The sequence below is a fragment of the Peromyscus eremicus genome, chromosome 15, assembly GCF_949786415.1.
Source record: "Peromyscus eremicus chromosome 15, PerEre_H2_v1, whole genome shotgun sequence".
Classification (NCBI taxonomy): Eukaryota; Metazoa; Chordata; class Mammalia; order Rodentia; family Cricetidae; genus Peromyscus; species Peromyscus eremicus.
Genome location: NC_081431.1, coordinates 60,400,729 through 60,421,497, shown reverse-complemented (window position 1 = coordinate 60,421,497; position 20,769 = coordinate 60,400,729). Strand labels below are relative to the sequence as shown.

The following is a 20,769-nucleotide window of genomic DNA, read 5'->3' as shown; positions in this document are numbered from 1 at the left end:
GACGTTTGAAGAACATTTTCTGACTAGTGCGGTACCTCCTTTAACCAAAAGTTTCCTGGAGATTTTCCCTCTAGGACTGTGCCGTTCTAGTTGAGTCTCTCTCTCCTCCCCTCACCTTATCTACTTCTTTTTCCTCCACTCTCCCCATTCCCCAACCAGGCCAGCTGAGCTGCATTTCCTTCCCACCTACGGAAGAGAAGTATCTCCAGCAGATTGTGGACTGCCTTCCCTGTATATTGATCCTCGGCCAGGACTGTAATGCCAAGTGCCAGCTGTTGAACCTGCTGTTGGGGGTGCAGGTGCTCCCCACCATCAAGCTGGACAGTGACGAGAGCTGTAAGCTTCGGCGCCTCCGCTTCACCTACGGGACTCAGACTCGGGTCAGCCTGGCACTCCCTGGTCAGTATGAACTAGTACACACACTGGCTGCACACCAGAACAACTGGGAGACCATCCCTGAGGAGGACTTGGAGGTTCAGGACGACAGCGAGGATGCTGCTCATGTTTTAGCTGAACTGGAGGTGACCATGAACCATGCTCTCCTACAGGTACCAGCCTTCCATGTGTGTCTGCGCCAGCTTCTTCTCTGACTTTAGAAAAGTAGTCTGGTGCTGTGTATGCTGGGCTCTGAGAGGAACGTAGACTAAGAGGAATGTAATCCACGAAGCTGACTGGGCAGGCGGGAGCAGTTTGGTGCCTGTCTCTGCTCATCATACTGTAGGCTCTGGGGAATGTTTCTATCTGGCAGACAGGAAGGGGTATGTGATTGCTGCATCTTGACAAGATCTTACAGAGTAGTTATCAAAGTTAAAAGGCCCTTTTTGTTTCTAGAACTGTTTTTAGCCATCTCTTTCTAAAGGAACAGTGATATGATGAATAATTAATATTCTTAGTAGAACTGAGACCAGTGAAAAAAATTTATTGCTTTCTCCACAGCACTAGCTGTTAATTTACTGAGTGGGGCAGTTCATTTCCCCGACCTTATAAGGAACCCAGGTCTGATTCAATATAAGGGAACAAAGCATCCCTGTCATCTGAAGAATACCTTGGCTGCTTTGTATGTAAACTCCCAAAGAAAGCTTAGGTGCTGTGGCATCTCCTGTGCTATGATGTTGCCTCTCCATCGTTCCTGCCTCCGCACAAGAAGGACTCCTCTTTTTCTGGCCTTCATTTGCTACTAGATAGCTAGGACTAGGCCATGGCTAGACGAGATAGGGGTTGGGGAAGGATGTGGTGTAGGGGTCAGAGCAGGTAGGGTCAGAAGAGCATGATAGTGCTCAAAATGCAGGGTCTTCACCTCGCATGGCTGGGCTAGACAGGGCGGGCTAGTTTGGCCAACTTGGAGAGCGCCTCTGTCTTTGTTAGTACTTCTCCATCTCCTAAGATAAGTACATCTCCATCTTCTAAGAGAGTTGGTCTCTCTGTCAGTGACTGTGATCTATAAAAGAGACAGTCTTCTCATTTCCTTCTACATGTTTCTTTTATCTTTATGTGCTGGAGTGGGATATGGAACAATCCCCATTTTCTCTCAGTTCAGTTTTAGTGGTGGGCTCCCTCTGTTTTCAGGCACTCTACTGCTGAGCTGGCTACAGAGCAACCCAATTTGATTTAAATTTCTAGGGTTTTATTTGTTTTTATTTATTTACTTAAGTGTGTGTGTGTGTGTGTGTGTGTGTGTGTGTGTGTATGTGTGTTTGGTGTATGTGTAGAAGCCAGAGCACTATGTCAGTTGCTCATCAATCATGCTACACACACACACACACACACACACACACACACACACACACACACACACACCAAGATTATAATTGAGGAGGGTACTGGTATTACAATACCAGAGCGGCCTTTTCTTTGCATGGTTAAAATGAAGATTATCACTCTTCCTTAGAAGCTCTTTCCTGTGGCTGATGAGATTTCCCTTAAGCAGTTTCTCCAGATTTGCTTTCTTCTCCAGTTCTCTGATGTGGAGCTGGGAGCAGACTCCAAGGATTCTAAGCTTAGCTTCCTGGGATGCTGGGGGCTTTGTGGCCTCTGTGGGTTTGGCTACCACTCTCTCACCACAGGCTTTCATCTGGTGAGTGATCAAGGGTGCTGAACTCACTGCTGGGAGCAGGGCACAGCTACCTGGAGAGTGCTCCTGACCGTGAAAAAGATACTTTGTTCAGCTCCAGTTATATTTAGGATCAATGAGTTCATGCTTCTGTTTGATTTGGAGAGGGGGGTGGCAAAGAAAGGAAGCATTTAGCTGAAGGAAACCAAAATTGAATTAGGGGAAATGGATGTCCCTTTGAGTTGTCAAACTATCAAGGCCGAATTTCCCCCTGCCCTCTTATACAATGGTTATTTTTCTAATACGTTAAAGTCCTCATAACTTTGCCATTTTCAGCATATTCCAAAATAGACCAACTTATATCAGCTCACACTGCGTGGTATTTCCAACTTGTTAGTCTGGCTAATAAACCCTGAGATTCCTGCTTTATACTTTAATAGGAGGAACACTGTTAAGCCATTAGTATTTGAGACTTTCTTTAGTGTTCAAATATGGCTTTTTCCCCAGTTGGCAGTACATTTCTAATTCCTCATACAAAGTATTTTATATGCAAAAGTGCTTTCCCCTCCTATCCCCCACTTTCTGGCATCTGCATCTCCCCACCCCTTTTAAAAATCTCCTCTTACAGGGCTAATGGAGCAGTGGTCTGCCTCACACTTGTACAGTCTGGTGGGAGTGGGTGTGTGTGTGCGTGCGTGCGTGCGTGCGTGCGTGCATGTGTTTCTTTTGTAAAGATTCGATTTGCTCAGCCTGAGAGGATTCCCTCAGCCTCAGCAGTGCTTCCTTTACTGTGGCCGTTACATAATTTCGGTTGCTCTGAGGTTGTTGTTCTTCCTCTTTTTCTCCTCCCCTCCTCCTATTCTTCACCCTCCTCCTCTTCCTCTCCTCCATCATCATCATCACATCATCATCATTGACATAAATGTTACTTATTTTGCATAAGCTGGCCTCGAACTTATAATTCTGCCTTAGCCTACCACATGTAGGGACTCCAAATATGATCCATGACAGCCAGCTGTGTTGTTCTGCCCTCATCAGTAGCCTGTTTATCCTAACTGGTGCTTCTTGGCCCTTTGGGAAATGTACATGTCACCTGTAACTAGCCTGCCACACAGCTGGCTGGTTATTGGCTCATAATGATCCTGGTGAGGTATTTCAGAGAACAGAGGAAGACTAATATTTCCAGACAAGGTCTTACTTATTTATTTGGCAAATATTTTTAATTAACCAGTTACAGTGATGATTTTTCTCTTTATAATGTCAACTAGACATCAGTGGAAATAACTTGTTTTTAATACATATACTGATTTTTAATTATATTTTAGCAGTCAGTGCTTTCAAAATCCAGTCCCACAAAGCATCAAGAAAGAACAAAAAATTTATGCAAAAATTTAACCCTGATATTTCCTAAGATTGTTGCTAGGAGACTAGCTTCTCTCATGTTCTGGCTAGTTATTGGCATTTATTCTGGTGCCTAATAAAACAAACATTGTATGTTGCCTGCCTTAGTTAGGGTTTCTATTGCTGTGATGAAACACCATGACCAATAAGCAAATTGGGGAAGAAAGGGTTTATTTGGCTTACAGTTCCACAGCACTGTTCATCATCAAAGGAAGTCAGGACAGGAATTCAAACAGGGAAGGAACCTGAAGGCAGGAGCTGATGCAGAGGCCGTGAAGGAGAGCTATTTACTGGCTTGTCCCCCTGGCTTGCTCAGCTTGATTTCTTACAGACCCCAGGACCACCAGCCCAGGGGTGGCACCACTCACAATGCACTGGGCCCTCCCCCATTGATCACTAATTGAGAGGGTGCCTTATTGCTGGGTTCTACAGAGGCAGCTTCTCAACTGAAGTTCCCTCCTTTCAGATAACTGTTGTTTGTGTGTCAAGTTGACACAGGACCAGCCAGCACATTACCTTTAGTCAGATGCTGCATTGTCTATAGAGTGTAGTAGTAGATGAAAAGGTAAGAGTTGATAGGTTAGAAGTAGAAAAGAAAACTATGGCAAGATGCTGTTGGGCGGAAAGAATGCATGGAATTAGGTCCAGAAGGTTTTCCAAGAGAAAATAAATAAGGGTAGGTTAGAATATACAAAGGAGAGAAGTAGAGAGTGATATTTTAGAGAGCTCCTTGATGGAAAGAATGGATTATTTTATGGGGCAAGAAAGGGAAACTGAAATGATGTGTTGGGTAGGATATAGGAAGTTCAGGCCAACACTGAATCATAAATACCTTGGAGACAGTAAGCGTGTAGTTTTTGCCTAGCAAGCTTACCCTTCGCCTAGTATACACTACATATATAGTGAAATGCAGCCATTCTGCTTACACTGTCTGCCAAAGAAAATCAGGACCATCTAGTATAGGTTAATAGACATACTAAGTAGATGTGTGGTTTAAAGGTGAATGTTTTCTTTGGTGCTAGGGATTGAACTCAAGGCCTTGTGTATACCATCATGAGTTCTATCACTGAACCAAACCTCTAGCTGGTAATTTTTGTGTTTTAAATTCTTAACTAGGTGCTAAGGATGAAACTCAGTTGGTAGATGTTCTGAATAGTTTTATGTCAACTTGACACAGTAGAATCATCAGAGAGGAGGGGCCTCAATTAAGAAAATACCTCCATAAGATCAGGCTGCAGACAAGCCTGAGGGACATTTTCTTAGTGATTGATGGGTGTGGGGGGGGGGGGCTCAGCCCATTGTCAGTGATGCCACCCCTGGGCCGGTGGTCCTGGGTTCTATAAGAATGCAGGCTGAACAAGCCAGGGGAAGCAAGCCAGTAAGCAGCACTCTTCCATGGCCTCTGCATCAGCTTCTGCCTCCAGGCCCCTGTCCTGTGTGAGTTCCTTCCCTGACTTTCTTCAGTGATGAACAGTGATATGGAAGTGTAAGCCAAATCAACCCTTTCTTCCCCAACTTGCTTTTGGCCATGGTGTTTCATTGCAGCAATAGTAAGTACCCTAACTAAGACAGTAGAGCACCTGTCTAGCACGCACAGAACCCTGCATTCCACCCCAGCATAAATGAGGCATGGTGGGTCATACCTGTAATTCCAGCACTCTGGAGGTAGAGGCAGGGGTATCAGAAGTTCAGGGCCATCTTTAGCTATATAGAGAGTTTGAGACTACCTGAAATATATGAAATCCTGCCTCAAGAAAACAATCCTGGGTCAGGTGTGGTGGCACCCTCATCTAATCCCAGCCCTTGGGAGGCAGAAGCAGGTGGATCTCTGTGAGTTCAAAGCCAGCCTGGTCTATATATGAGTTCTAGGACATCTATGGCAATGTAGAGAGACCTTGTCTCAAAAAAACTGAAAAAAGGAAGAAAAAATCCTAAGGTATTTATTTGTTCCACAGTGGCTCTTAAATAACACTTGATAGGATGCTGTCTCTTCTCGGCTCACTCCTCATTTGCCTTTGCCCTCCAGGCTAGCTCTTGGGGGCTGACAGTTCAAAGTCCTAATCTTCCTCTTCCATCTTCTCCCTTTGCTACTGCTATCCTGCACAATACTGGTTTTCCCCTCTTCAAACCCTGGTATGTCGTCCTCTGAGGAAAGGCTAGTGTGGGGAGGGAGTCTTTCTCTATCCAGTCTCAGGAGGCTGGCAGGCTTGTCAGTAGGCAGAAGGTTCTGGACAGTATCTGCTCTGTCATTTCTTCTGTGGTACCTCAGCCATTCTTAGAGGATGCTGTCTTGTTTCACATGGAGTCTACCTTGCAGCCAGCATACTTCTTAAGCATACAGTGAGAGAGGATTCTTCAGACCCCTGCTTAGCATGTCATGCCTTCTAACTCTTTCAGAACTTCCCTGATATCAGATCAGACAGTTCCTGATACATAGTAGGCCTTCAGGAACCACTTAAACACAGCCTTTGTGAATGTTCCTCATCTACCTAGCCACAAAGGCTGTGTTTAAGTGGTTCCTGAAGGCCTACTATGTATCAGGAACTGTCTGATCTGATATCAGATAAGAACATTCTTGGGCTGGAGAGATGGCTCAGAGGTTAAGAGCACAGGCTGCTCTTCCAGAGGTCCAGAGTTCAATTCCCAGCAACCACATGATGGCTCACAACCATCTATAATGAGATCTGGTGCCCTCTTCTGGCATGCAGGCATACATGCAAGCAGAACACTCTATATATAATAAATAAATCTTTAAAAAAAAAAAAAAAAAAAAGAACATTCTTAACCGCTGAGTCACCCCTTCAGCCCAGGACTCTTCTTAAGAACACTGATTTATTCATCTAAATGGAAGGAGGAGCTGGCTTATTTTGTACCAACATTGCTGGGTTCTTTATACTTTTGTCTTATTTTATCTCCACATCAATCCCAAAAGATAGGGATGACTAGGCCCACCTTACACAGTCACAGAGCTAAGTGACAAACCCAGGAGATCTGACACCCTCTTCTGGCCTCTGCAGGTACTGCACTTGCATGCGCGCGCGCGCGCGCGCGCGCGCGCGCGCGCACACACACAATTTAAATTTTTTACTTTTGAAAAGAACAAACTTCCTATTTCTCAGTCATTTGTCTCTTCTCTAATAATCAGCCAAATACAGACTTTTCCTTTTTTTCAAACTGAAGTCCATGGGCCAGCTAACATTAGTTATCCAGCCTTACTAGAAATTAAATTCTTCATAATTCATTGGCTTGCTTTTTATAGTAAGATGGAAGGAGAAGGTTGTTTAAGAAGCTACAGTACAGAAGTGTATGGAAACTTAACTCAGATCTTTCTTTCCATGTGTTTTCTCTTTGCCTGTGAACCTCACCAGTGGCTGAATAAAGCTTTAGATTCCCATTGAGGTGATCTGTCATCCCCTGTGCTTCTGGGACGAAGCTCTGGGATGGCCTCACAGGAACCCCAGTTTCTTAGGAGGCGTCTCGTGACCTAGAAACCCATTTACTTAAGTTTCCCTTTGGAGAGCATTTGCACTGACCATAGTCAATATATTTTCTATAATACGACAAGTAGAGCAGCATTTTCTTCAATATGTAATTAATATTTAAAGTGAGGAGCAGGTGAGATAGCTCAGTGAGTAGACTGGTTGAGCAAGCCTGAAGACCTGAGTTTGATCCCCAGAACCCATGGTAGAAGGAGAGAACCGATTTCTTCAAGTTGTCCTTTGTCCTCCACATCTGTGGTATGGCACACAACCACCTGTTCTCTCTCTCACACACATCGTCCACACCTAATGATAAGTAGAGCTAAGTTTCAGGAAAGTGGAAGGGAAGTCAGAGTCAAGCCTGTAGAACAGTAAGAAACCTTTTCAAGTGCCCATAAGAGAGGCCGGGGAGGAATACAACGGGCAAAGATGGGGAGGGCTCTCTCAGTGGCAGAGAGACGCCCAAGATCTGCCCTGTGGGGGACAGCCCTTCCTAAGCCTCTGATAAAGTGTTTTTCCTCAAAAAAAAAAAAAAAAAAAAAAGAAAAAGAAAAAGAAAAGAAAAGAAAGAAAGAAAAAAGAGAAAAAGAAAAAAGGATGGGTAGGGCAAGGGCTGCACTGTGTAGTGGCTTTACAAGAGCAGGCTGTTACAGATTAGTGTACGCTGCTTTCCATGTGGTCATGAACCTGAGGCTTTGGATGTGGAAAAAGCCAAGACACTTGCCAATTCCCAACTTCAGCTTGAATATACAGCTTTGGAGTCACAGAGCAGTCGCCTGTCTGAGTTAGGTCTCTGTTGCTGTGGTGAACACATGACCAAAAGCACCTTGGGGAGGAGAGGGTCTGTTTCAGCTTGCAACTCTCAGGCCTCACTCCATCACTGAGGGAAGTCAGGGCAGGAACTCAAGGCAGGAACCTGGAGGAGGAACTGAAGCAGAGACCATGGAGGGGTGCTGCTCACTGGCTTGTTCTTCATGACTTTTTCAGACTGCTTTCTTATAGAACCCACGCCACCTGCTCAGGAGAGGTACCACCCACAATAGGCTGGGCCCCCTCAGATCAATCACTAATTATGAAAATATCCCACAGGCTTGTCTCTTTTGAGACAACTCTAGCTTGTGTCAGGTTGAAAAAAAAAAAAAGAAACAAAACCAACCAGGCCATCATCCTTTATGTAGCTGAGCTTTAGCAGTGTGCTGTGAGCTACAAAGTCCCTACCAGCAAGAGCAGATATTCTTAGGAAACACTCAGCCGTTTTCAGGGATTGAGTGATTGATGCCGCTTGGCGATTGCCACTTCATACGAAAAAGAACCAAAGAGCTGTGATTCTAGTGTCTGAGAGTAGTGAGCACTTTCTTTTCCATTCTTTCTTTTTAAAAATTTTCCTTTTTTCTTCTTTTAAGTTCTTCTCTCATACAATATATCCTGACCACAGCCTCCCTTCCCTCCACTCCTCCCAGTCCCCACCTCCCCTTCTTTTACACTCTCTTAATCCTGCCAGAGAAGTGGCTGGTTAACGGAAACCTTCTCTGGGGCCTGTGAATTTGTGCAGAGTATGTTCTACAGGAGAATTCTTCTATTGTGATTCAAATGAAATCAAGGGATTTCATCATGATCTCCTAAGATTTTTCCCTTGATTAAGGAAAAAAAATGCTTAGTTATTGCTTCAAACAGCAGTTTCAGATAAATGTGTGTGATGTGACCTGAAGGGTGGAAGAGTTTATATGATGATTGCATGTGGTTTTGAGCAAGTAATAAAAGCATTGTTTCTTCATCAGTTAATCCGCAGTTCCTTACTGTATGCCGTCTAGTTATAGGCACTGTTCTGGGTGGTAGGAAGGTATATACCCTTCATGAACTAGACCATTGAGGTCAGACTTCTGTCTCAGGTGGCTATGATGGACTTAGGACCGCTCTGGTTCATCCACTCAGTATTAATTATTATTTTCTACTCTTTGCCTCCAGAAGACAGTACTGGATTCCCTTTTGTTTACACCCATAACATATGAGTCATCCCTTAGCCGTGGTTGTACTACAGAATCAAGTCACACCGCAGTCTAGATTGTACTGACTGCTGCTTGAGTGTCAGCCTGCACTCATGGGAGAGCCGTGAGACCAGCTGCACAGTGAACGGTCTGGGGACAGGAGGAGAGGCTGGTTTGTCTTCTGTCCAGTTTCGTTTAGGGCAACACATATTTACAGATAGCCAGGCGTAGTAGTCCTTCCAGCATTGAGAAGGTTGAAACAGGAAGATTCGAAGTTGGAGCCTACTTTGTGCTACATAGTGAGTTTAAGGCCTACATACATGGAGAGCCTGTCTCAGAACAAAAAGAGAACCCCTAAAACAGAACAGAACACTGCAGAACAGCAATGCAGAGGTTTAGGAGTATACAGTTGTTCTCAAAAGTGCCAATATATCATTACAAAGCCCTTAATCTGCCAGGTGTGGTGGCACCTGCCTGTAATCCCAGCACTTCAGATGTGAGGCAGGAGGATTGACACAAGTTTGAGGCCAACAGAGTATATGTAGTAAGGTCCAGGCCAGCTGGGGCTATGTAGCAAAGTGAGCTCAGGAAATGTACTGTGCACTAACTTTCAGAAAGTACTGCCCTAAAGATTGCTCGCTCTCCAGCACACAGAAGTCAGGGCAGCAGCAGATGTGGTTCTGAGCAGCAAGATGAGTGTCAAGCAGGTTTTCCAACCAGAACCCATTTCCTGCAGTTGGAGGCACTGACACTCTTTATCTTTTTGTTTTGTTTTGTTTTGTTTTGTTTTTAATTTTTTTCGAGACAGGGTTTCTCTGTGTAGCTTTGCGCCTTTTCCTGGAACTCACTTGGTAGCCCGGGCTGGCCTCGAACTCACAGAGATCCGCCTGGCTCTGCCTCCCGAGTGCTGGGATTAAAGGCGTGCACCACCATCTTTATCTTTTAACGAATTTGTATCTATGAGTAAATGAAGTCAACTGTTCTTTCTGCTAGTTCTCTCTCTCTCTCTCTCTCTCTCTCTCTCTCTCTGCTTTTCAAGACAGGGTTTCTCTGTATGGCCCTGGCTGTCCTGGAACTAGCTCTACAGACCAGGCTGGCCTCGAACTCACAGAGATCCACCTGCCTCTGCCTCCTGAGTGCTGGATTAAGGGTGTGCGCCACCACCGCCCGGCTCTTTCTGTTCTCTTAAGGGTAGGTGTTGGTCTTAGGGACTCGACAGTTTTGGCTGATGGTTTCCTTATGCAAAAGTGGTCCTTTGAGGAAAACCTGAAAATTTACTTTATAAAATTTAACCAAATAAAATTATTCTGAAAAAAATTAATTTGATGAAATATATCTTTTATTTATTCTTTGACAATTTCTTAATGTAACAAATCCTCATCATTTCTATCCTTAACCCTTTCCCTCTCACTCTTTCTAAGCACCTAACATGTCCCCATCTCCACTTCATGTGTCCACTCCCACCCATTTTTTGTGACCATTTAGTCCAATTAGTGCTGCCTGTTGGAATGTTGACTGGTCTTGTTGACTTGATCTTGTGCAGGTGTCTAAAGCTACAGTGAGTTCATGGGTACCCTGGCCGTGTCTTCCAGAAGATGGCGGTTCTCAGCACTCCTCCCCATCCTCTGGCTCTTACATTCTTTCTACCCCCTTCCCAGCATGTTCCCTATGCCTTAATGCATGTGGGGTTTATCGAGATATCCTATGTAAGGCCCAGTCACATAATCCCAGCATTTTGACCAGTTTTGCGTTTCCTAGTTAATTGCTGGCCACTACAGAGAGAAGCTTGTCTGGCTAAGGCTGAGGCCAGCTGTTCGACAGCATGGTTAGTTAGCAAGGCAGCAGTGGGCGTTTCCCTCCTATGGCCTGTGACCTCCCAGCCTTGGGCTTTTGATCAGGTTTACGGTACCGACTATGAATTCCCTCAAGCGAAAATTTTCTAAATAATACTTTGATTTCAAATATTTTGCTTTCTTCCTATAATAAAATTGATTATATCTTTCTACAATATATCTGGGGGGCTGGAGTATAGCTCTATTGTAGAGTACTTGCCTACCACATAGGAAGCCCAGGGTTTAGTCTTCAGCACTGCATAAGGAAAGCATGGTAATGCATGTCTGTAATGTAGCTAGCATTCAGAGGTAGAGGCAGGAGGATCAGGAGTTCAAGATCCTTCTTGACAACATAGCAAGTTTGAGGCCAAACTGGGCTACCTGAGACCCTGTCTCAGGGGTTGGGGGTGTATAATTAGAGGAGCTGGGTTAAAAACCAAAACAAAACTGTATATATTTTATCTAGTGTATGAGCCGGAGAGATGGTTCATTGGGTGAAAGCAGGCCTAAAATCAATCTGGAGCCTCCTGACAAGCCTGATGTGCCAGCACGCATTGTAATCCCAGGGTCCTCAGCGAGGTGGGAAGTTGAACTGAGACAGGAGAACTGAGTGGGTCAGTTAGCCTGGAGTGTTGTGCAGCACAGCAGCAGAAACTAGAAAGCTCGCCTCACGATAATGAGGAAAGAACCAACTCCTGAAGAGTCCTCTGACCCCATCATACAAATACCAGCTTCCTCCTCTCATTCTCGCTTTCCCTCTGGTCCTTAGGACTCTCTCAGTCTTTTCTCATCATTACATGTGACTTTCTGCTGTTATTTATGTAATTGTGTATTCCAATCTAAACCTCAAAATTTGTTACATACCAGCATTTTGAAAATGATTCCCCGAAGTGACTGCTCACATTCCAGTATGTGTAAGTCAGGGTAGTAAAAAGGGTTGTTATGGACAGCAAGATGAGAGCCAGGCATGTTTTCCAACTAGAACACACTCCCTGCAATCTGAGGCAGAGATGAAACAGCAATTCCTCTTGACCTGGGTTTGGGTAAAGAGTGGATGGATTTATGTAGTTTGCTCAAATTACAAATGAGGAGATGCTGAAAGACTCTTCGGTTCCTTGGAGTTCAGGTGACTAAAGTATCATGTGACTTACCTGAAAATAAAGTTTAGGGTTCTTTTTGGGTGGGGGGATGTTTCGAGACAGGGTTTCTTTGTGTAGCCCTGGCTGTCTTGGAACTTGCTCTATAGACCAGGCTGGCCTCCCAACTCAGAGATCTGACTACCTCTGCTGGGTTTAAACCACAGCCTGGCAAGTTTAGTTCTTTGTTAGCAAGAAGGTGAGAACTTGTGCTTTGTAAAGAATGGAAAAGATGAAGAACAAAACAAAAATATAGTACAAACACGTATCAGTGCCAATAGAAGACAGGTGTTGGATAGAAACACAGGCCAGCTTTCCCTGGCTTTTCATATCTAAAAAAGTATCAGAGGGGAGGATATCTCAGGATTTCATTTTAAAATATATTTTATCAAATATAGATACCTCCAGGGCAGGCAAGATGCCTAGTGTGTGTGCCTCCAGACCTGACAGCTTGACCTATGGTAAAATGAACAATTTCTGCTAGTTGTTTTTTGATTCCACATGTGTACACGCACGCACACACACACACACACACACACGCATGCACACACACAAAGTAAAATGTAAAAAGAAGAAAGTTGCTTCCAGCCCAGAACAGTAGTACAGGACTGTAGTACAGGCACTTGGGAGGTAGAAAGAGGATCAGGAGTTCAAGGCTAGTGTTGGCTGTAGCAAGTCTGAGGGCAGGTGGCTACATAAGAGAGACCCTGTTTCAAAACAAAACAAAAACAAAAAGACAAAAACAAAACAGAAACAACAAACTTGTCTTAGGTTTCAAATAAATATTCAGTCTGGCATTGTTAAGGACTTAAATTTGAGCAGATGTAGGATGAATTCTTTTGGAACTTTGTAAGATCTATTCTGTAAGTTAACTCTGTAGATCTCTGAAGGCAACAGTAATTGTGTAGTTATGTACATAATTGATGACTGGCCAGAGTCCCCACTCACACGTTTGTGACATAGTTTCAGAGAGGTAAGGAACAACTGTACACTAGATAGAAATATGTGCCCCTCCTCAGGAGAGAGAGAAAAGGCAAAAGCAGAAACTATAGAACAGGAAAAAGACCCATGGAAGATTGATTTCAAAGCCAAAGGGCATTCTGGAAGCATCCTTACAGATTGGGAATATAGATCAGTTAAGAGGAAGTTCTGTTATGTGCTCTTAGCCAGGGAGCCTCGTCCCCAGCCCCCGAGTGATCACCTTCTTAATGGTATTACCACAGCGAATTGACTGAGCCATTACAACATCTGTGGAGTCTTGGAAAGGATAGCAGTGTTTGGTGACCTTGGCTATCAGTCTGCAGAATGATCTCTTGGTTCAACAACTGATTACATTGTGGATTTACTTGTGCTAGACATTGGCATTCTAATAGTGAGTAAGTAAATATGGCCTCTTCCTTGAAAGGATTTATAGGCAGGGAACAGGGAACAGGGTCTCGTCTCTTCCCTTCCTTTCCTTCCCCTTCTCGTTCTTCCTCTCCTCTTCTTCCCCCTCTTCTCATCATTTTCCTTTTTCACTTTTCTTTCTTTTCCTCGTTCTTCCCGTTCCCTTCCGAGATAGGATTTCCCTAGGTTCCAGCCCAGATTGGCCTGGACTGGACTGTGTCCTAGGTGGCATGTACTGCCACTCCTGTCTGAACAAGATGAGTTTTACTGAGTACACTATGAATGTGTTGAACATAGATAAGGAGAAATAGAGTGCCAGGGGTTCTGTAACAGGAAAGACTGTAAGGTATGACATGCTTTACACACCAACAGTTAAAAGCTGCTGGAGTTATCCAGGCTGGCAGGTGGGGATGGAGATGTGAGAGGAAGGCAAGAGGAAGAATAAGGATTACTTCCTGTCTGATGGTTGCCCTAAGAATCCATTTTTCTCACACTATTTGTCTCCTTTCCATGGGGAATCAATAGGAATTTGGGCCTGCCATCCTTTCTACATATTGTTTCACTATCTACATGAATGCTTGCCTTTGTAGGTCACAGAAGGGGGTATAGAACCAAGAAGGAGGTGGACAAGTGACTGGGGTACACTGAAGTCCAGTTGCTCCATTATTCATCTGGATGTTGGTCCCAGTGTAGATGAAACTCAAGGGAGGCAAGGATTGGTTTCCACCCTGAAGTACTGACCTGACCCCTCTCCTTCTAGGAAGTGGATATTGTGGTGGCACCATGCCACAGCCACCGGCCTGCCGTAGATGTTCTGGGTGACTTGGCCAATGATTTCTTGCCTGTGATAACCTATGCACTTCACAAAGATGAACTGTCTGAGAGGGATGAGCAAGAGCTTCAGGAAATCAGAAAGTATTTCTCCTTTCCCGTGTTCTTTTTCAAAGCACCCAAGCTAGAGATAATGGACTCCTCCAGTGGGAGAGCAGAGTGTGACAGATCACCACTGTATCAACAGCTAGTGGAGCTGGGCTATCTGAGCGGCAGCCACAGGAACTGTGGAGGCTCCGACCAGGACAGTAAAGCTCAGAGCATGTTGGTGGAGCAAAGTGAGAAGCTGCGACAGTTGAGTACATTTTCTCACCAGCTGCTACAGAACCGCCTAGTGGATGCAGCCAAGGCTCTGAACATGGTGCACTGCCACTGCCTTGACATCTTTATTAACCAGGCTTTTGACATGCAGCGGGACCTGCAGATCACTCCCAAACGTCTAGAATATACTAGAAAAAAGGAGAATGAATTGTATGAATCATTGATGAATATTGCCAACCGAAAGCAGGAGGAAATGAAGGACATGATTGTTGAGACACTTAACACCATGAAAGAGGAACTTCTGGATGACGCTGCCAACATGGAGTTTAAAGGTAGGTTCTAGAGCTTAGCGGGTGTTGGGACTGCAGAGGCCTCTGATTCTTTGGGCTAGAAATTGAATACCCTGATTCTTAAGTCCAGCAAGAGGGCACCTGTCATAGTTAGGGTTTCTGTTGCTGTGAAGAGACACCATGACCATGGCAACTCTTATAAAGGAAAACATTTAATGGCGTGGCTTACATTTTCAGAGGTTTAGTCCATCCATTATCATCATGGTGGGACATGGTGTCATGCAGGCAGACATGGTGCTGGAGGAACTGAGTTCTACATTTTGATCCTCAGGCAGCAGTAGTCTATGTCCATACTGGGCATAGCTTGAACATATAAGACCTCAAAGCCCAGCCTCAACAGTGACACACTTCCTCCAAAAAGGCCACACCTACTCCAACAAGGCCACACCTAATAGTGCCATTCCCTAGGAGCTTATGGGGACCAATTACATTCGAACTGCCACAGCACCTTAATCATTTAGATGAGGTGGCCTCTTGCTTTCATGGACTTAAGATTCACTTTCATTCCTCTGTGGGCCATGAGCTTAGCTTTTCCTAAGTTTATCCTTAGCGCTCTCTAATCTCCGCCTTCTGTCTGCATCCCAGGGTCCCTGAGAAGAGCTGCTTGAAGAATTTTCCTGTTGTACTTTGACCTTTGCTCTGTCAGCTTGGCCTCACTGGGTTGCTTTTTGTCCTGTGGTCTTATCTTCTCCTCAGGCTGCTCCTGAAACCCAGCTCAGGAGAATTTCCCAAGGCATGATGAGCATTTCTGGCAGTCTCTCATTCATCACACATGACTACTAACAGAACTGGGGAGAGCCATCAGTCAGGGCTCTTGGTGTCTGCGGTTTCGATGCTGCTGACTTCATGCTGACGGCTGTTTGCCTATCCACGCATGAGCAGTAGCTGTACCGCAGAGTAATTCAGATGACACTGTTTTCAGTTATTGTTTAGGTTTTCAGGCGTGAGTACACATGCACGTCATCTCAGGGGTGCTAAAACCATGGAAGGCCACGCTGACTTGGTCAGTGCTGTGTCTGTCAGAACCTTCGCTGCATAGGTTCTGCTGATTTTTGTTGTTTAGATGAGAGAACAAAAAGGCTTAAAAGGGTTAAGCAATTTTGCTAAAGGTCCTACAACTAGTAAATAATAGAGACAGAATATGAACCGAGACAGCCTAATTCTTGAGTGCGTGTGTGTGTGTGTACACACACACACACACACACACATATATACATATATACATATATATGTATGTATATATATATATATATATATATATATAGAGAGAGAGAGAGAGAGAGAGAGAGAGAGAGAGAGAGAGAGGGTTTGTTAACATAGTCTCACTGTGTAGCCCTGGATGTCCTGGAACTCACTATGTAGACCAGGTTGGCCTTAAACTCACAAAGATCCACCTGCCTTGGCTTCCTGAGTACTGGGATTAAAGGAACGTACCACCACACCCAGTCCTTGAACCTGTATTTTATAGTTTAGTGCTTTACTGCTTAAACCAGCTGTTTTCAACATGTGGGTTGAGACCCCTTTGGGGGTCGAATGACCCTTTCACAGGGGTCACATATCAGATATCCTGCATATCAGATACTTACATTATAATTCATAACAGTAGCAAAATTACAGTTATGAAGTAGCAACAAAATAATTTTATAGTTGGAGTCATCACAACATGAGGAACTGTATTAAAGGGTCACAGCATTGGGAAGGTTGAGAACCTCTGGCTTAAACTATTCTGTTACTGATGTCCCCTTCTTCCTGTTACCCAGCTTCAAAGCCTCAGCCTATCCCGAATTCTCTTATTTAACTAGTTGTCAAGTACCCATGAGTTCCTTGCAATTTTATATCTACCTATGCTTTGCTTTTCTGTATATTTTTTGAGACAGGATTTCATTGTATAACCCAGGCTGGCTTTGAGGCAATTGTCTCAGCCTCTCTAAGTGTTGGGATATAAGCATTCAAAACACTCCTGGTTCCATTCTGTCTTTAGTCTGTCTGAAGTATTTTTACCTAAGCAGTCTCCTAGCTTGTTTCTCTCTTTCTCGACTTCACCAGAGCCTTTGTCAACTGGGCCAGTCTTGGTCCACTCGTCACCTCCCTGCAGTTTTAACTGGGTTGGTCTTCACTGCTCGCTGTCCCCCATACACTCTCCCGACCTCTGCATGTGTCCAGCCTCAGAGCTGAAGTACCTCTTACTGTTCTGCCATTTTCCCACCTCCGACCCACCTTCAAATGCTGCTTTTGTGAGTCGACACTAGTTCTGCCGTCTACTGTCACCTGTGCTCAGTTACGCCCCCACACATTTCACCTGTAACTGCTGTCAGATTTCACTTTCTTTTCGTGTACACCTCTGTGCTCTGAAATGCCAGAGTTGAAGAATATGAACGTGGGGTTATTCATCATCTTATACCTTGCAGCAAAAGACAAAGTATCTCCTCCTTGCCTTCCTCCCTTCTTTATTTCCTCTCCTTTCTCAGTAAAAATGAATAGAGGGATCTTTAGTGGCTGAGAAAGGCTCATTTCAGTGAAGTTCTAGGAAGTCGTCTGAACCCGTCACTAAGCATCCTGGAACGCCAGTGCTGCTGTCTTACCCACAGACGACGACAGCAGCCGGGGCAGCAGGGCTAGGCAGACAGTGTAATGTTGGAGTGGGTTGTGGCAGGCATACCAAGTTGAGTGTCTTTGATACAGTGTTTAGTTGAAGAGCTGTGGAAGTACCTGGAGCCAGCCGCTCAGTGTCAGACTCTGCTTTCTGCGTTGTAGGTCTGTGGACCCACACACTTCAAGAGCTACGTATTAGGTGCAATTCAATGTCTGATTCTCACCTTGTTCTGAGTCCTTTCTGAGTACCTTTGAAGCAATAATAAAGTGATTTAAAAGAGGGCTTGCACATAATCCGGTATAACCAGATTTCTGTTGCTATTTGTTTTTAAATAACGGTCTTGGATGTATGCTGGGGAACAGGATGTACGTACGTTAGAAAATATTTATGTTTTAATCTAGGTGTGGTGGCATATGCCTGTACTCCCAGCTCTCAGGAGACAGAGGCAGAAAAATCGTAAGTGTGAGGTCAGCCTGGGCTATGTAGGGAGTTACATGTCCTTTTTTTCCCTTGTTTTATAGTAGCGGGAATTGACCCTAGGGCTCATGCATGCTAGAGAATATACCATGGAACTGCATTCCCCCAATAAGATAAATGCATATATATGATATTTAATTCAAACACATGAGGATGCTGTTCCCCAAACATCTAGTTCCTCTCCTTAGGTCCTTTTGCTTAGATCCCTTTGACTTCTAATGTGTATCTCAGAGAACTTTCTGCAAATGTTATTTAAGTCTATCTTCTAATGGATATACCTTGTATCATTTTCAGCCTATTTATTATTACAAATGATTGAATTAGTAGCATTGTACATACAATCTGAGATTTGTGAGGACAGAGTTCTGGAGAAAGAACTTCCAGAAGCATAGCTATTCAGAGGGTGTATACAGTTGTCATTGCTGGTTGAAAATTTGGACACCTGTGCCTGCACAGGTGGCATCAGTGCTTGTCTGATTACTGTGCCAGATAGTGTGAGATTTAACAAAGAGCCTAGATTTGGAAGTGAGGTTGTGCCCAAATTCTGGCTGTATTGCTTCCTGACTGCTCATCTTTTCCCCCAGTGCCCTGTAAGATGAATTGGTAAATGGTCTTATTAATAAAAAACTTGAAGCCAGATATTGGGGTGAAAACTGAGAGATCAGAGGAATAGGACAAGCCACAGCCAACCTCACCTTACCAACTCCTCAGCCTCTGGAGAGAGCTACTTCCTGTATACTCACGCCTATATCCTTTCTGTGCTCTGCCATCTCACTTCCTCTCTCCACCCAGCTACACCACTTCCTCTTTCTGCCCAGCTCTATCACTTCCTGTCTGTCTGTACAGACCTCCAGACCTCTATGGTTAACTAGCACTGGGATTAAAGGCATGTGCCACCATACCTGGCTCTGTTCCCAGTATGGCCTTGAACTCCAGAGATCCCCATGGATCTCTGCTTCCCGAATGCTAGGATTAAAGGCATGTACTACTACTGCCTGACCTCTATGTTTAATATAGTGGCTGGCTTTTTCCTCTGATCCCCAGATAAGCTTTATTGGGGTGCACAAATAAAATATCACCACAGTGCCCAATTTGTCTTATCTCTGAGGCTGTTTCCTGACCTACAGAATATATCCATTAGTATCTACCAACAAAGGTCCCTTGAAGATGAAGTTAGGTTATCTACATATAATGCCTTTTAAATAGTTTCCACTGAGTGAAAATGGTGTTCTTTTCCTCCTGTAACTGAACCTAAAAGCTACTAAGATCAACAGACTCGTTTTGGACATAACTGTTCATTTTCAGGATCTTATTTAATGTAAGTGGCTGAGCATTGCCTGGAGTCAGAATTTGATAGCCAACCATATCTTTTCTTTCTTTTCTTTCTTTCTTTCTTTCTTTCTTTCTTTCTTTCTTTCTTTCTCTCTCTCTCTCTCTTTCTTTCTTTCTTTCTTTCTTTCTTTTTTTTTTTTTGGGGGGGGGCGGTTTCGAGACAGGGTTTCTCTGTGTAGTTTTGGTGCCTTTCCTGGATCTCACTCTGTAGACCAGGCTTGCCTCGAACTCACAGAGATCCATCTGGCTCTGCCTCCCAAGCGCTGGGATTAAAGGCGTGTGCCACCACCGCCCAGTTCCAACCATATCTTTCCATGGCTACCATCACGGTAGTTCACCGGTGATGACTTGGGAGATGCCCTTATTTAATGTGTCTGCACCTTTCCTTCACGGCTAACTAGTGTAGTCTCTACCTCTGTAGATGTCATTGTCCCTGAGAATGGAGAAACAGTAGGCACCAGAGAGATCAAATGCTGCATCCGACAGATCCAAGAGCTCATCATCTCCAGGCTTAACCAGGCGGTGGCCAACAAGCTGATCAGCTCAGTGGATTACCTACGGGAAAGCTTTGTTGGGACCCTGGAACGGTGTCTGCAGAGCCTTGAAAAATCACAGGATGTCTCAGTTCATATTACCAGCAATTATCTCAAACAGGTATGAAAAGAATGGTCGCTAAGACACTGTGTCACAGATAACATGTAGAGTAATTCACACACAAGCCTAACCTCAAATTAGCCAAGGATTTCCCTTTGAAACAGTCTAGTTGAAATTTCATTTTGTTTTCCTACTACATGACTACTGCCTGGGGAGGTGCTGATGAATTGTAAAATCACAGTTGATAAAAATAAATAGAAAGTAAAGAACCTAATTAGTCACAAAGTAGGGGTGATGAACTTGAGTTGACTCTATATATTGAGGGATAAATTTGTGAATATTCAGGCTGGACTAATTCTTTTGTTTGGACAGCAGAAGGTAGGAGTGGGGACCATGTAGCCAAGACTGGCCTGGCCTTGAACTTGCTCTTCTGGTCAAGGCTGGTCTTGAACTCCTCATTCTCTTGTCTCCACCTCTCCACCTCCCAAGTGCTGGGATTACAGTCATGGTCTGTGTCTGGCCAACTACGCTTTTTTTGGTGTGTGTGTGTGTGTGTGTGTGTGTGTGTGTGTGTGTGTGTGTTAGAGAGAGAGAGAGAGAGAGAGAGAGAGAGAGAGAGAGAGAGAGAGAGAGAGAGAGAGAGAGAGACTGACTCTCACTCTGTAGACCTGGCTGGCTGAGAACTTGCTATGTAGAACAGGGTGGCCTCAGAGATTCCCGCCTTCTTCCTCTTCCTCCCAAGTACAGGGATTAAAGGTGTATGTATACCACCACACCCAACTTGGACTTGCTCTTGAAATTGTTCCGAAATGACTATCTGTATATACTTCTTCACATGTTCTCTTTCAGATCTTAAATGCCGCTTATCATGTTGAAGTCACATTTCACTCTGGGTCCTCAGTTACGAGGATGCTTTGGGAACAAATTAAGCAGGTGAGTGTTCCTCAGAGAAGTCTTTTCAATCTATGTTGGGCTACTTACATCTTAGACTCTCCAACAGAACAGATTCTTAGATCATGCTGTTAAAGTAGGGTGGTCATTATTCTGGTTTCGCTCTCTGAG

At 44.3% G+C, this 20,769-nt stretch overlaps 1 protein-coding gene across 1 annotated transcript in view; it reads left to right on the top strand.

Annotated features, from left to right (window-relative positions):
• The window catches only part of Dstyk (dual serine/threonine and tyrosine protein kinase), a 49,010-nt gene that overhangs the window by 16,342 nt on the left and 11,899 nt on the right, over positions 1–20,769 (top strand). Inside the window, exons 2-5 of the mRNA XM_059281213.1 lie at positions 160–548; positions 14,030–14,693; positions 19,535–19,767; positions 20,557–20,640. Of these exons, the coding sequence (XP_059137196.1) occupies positions 160–548; positions 14,030–14,693; positions 19,535–19,767; positions 20,557–20,640 (1,370 nt within the window). The remainder of the gene's footprint in view (positions 1–159; positions 549–14,029; positions 14,694–19,534; positions 19,768–20,556; positions 20,641–20,769) is intronic.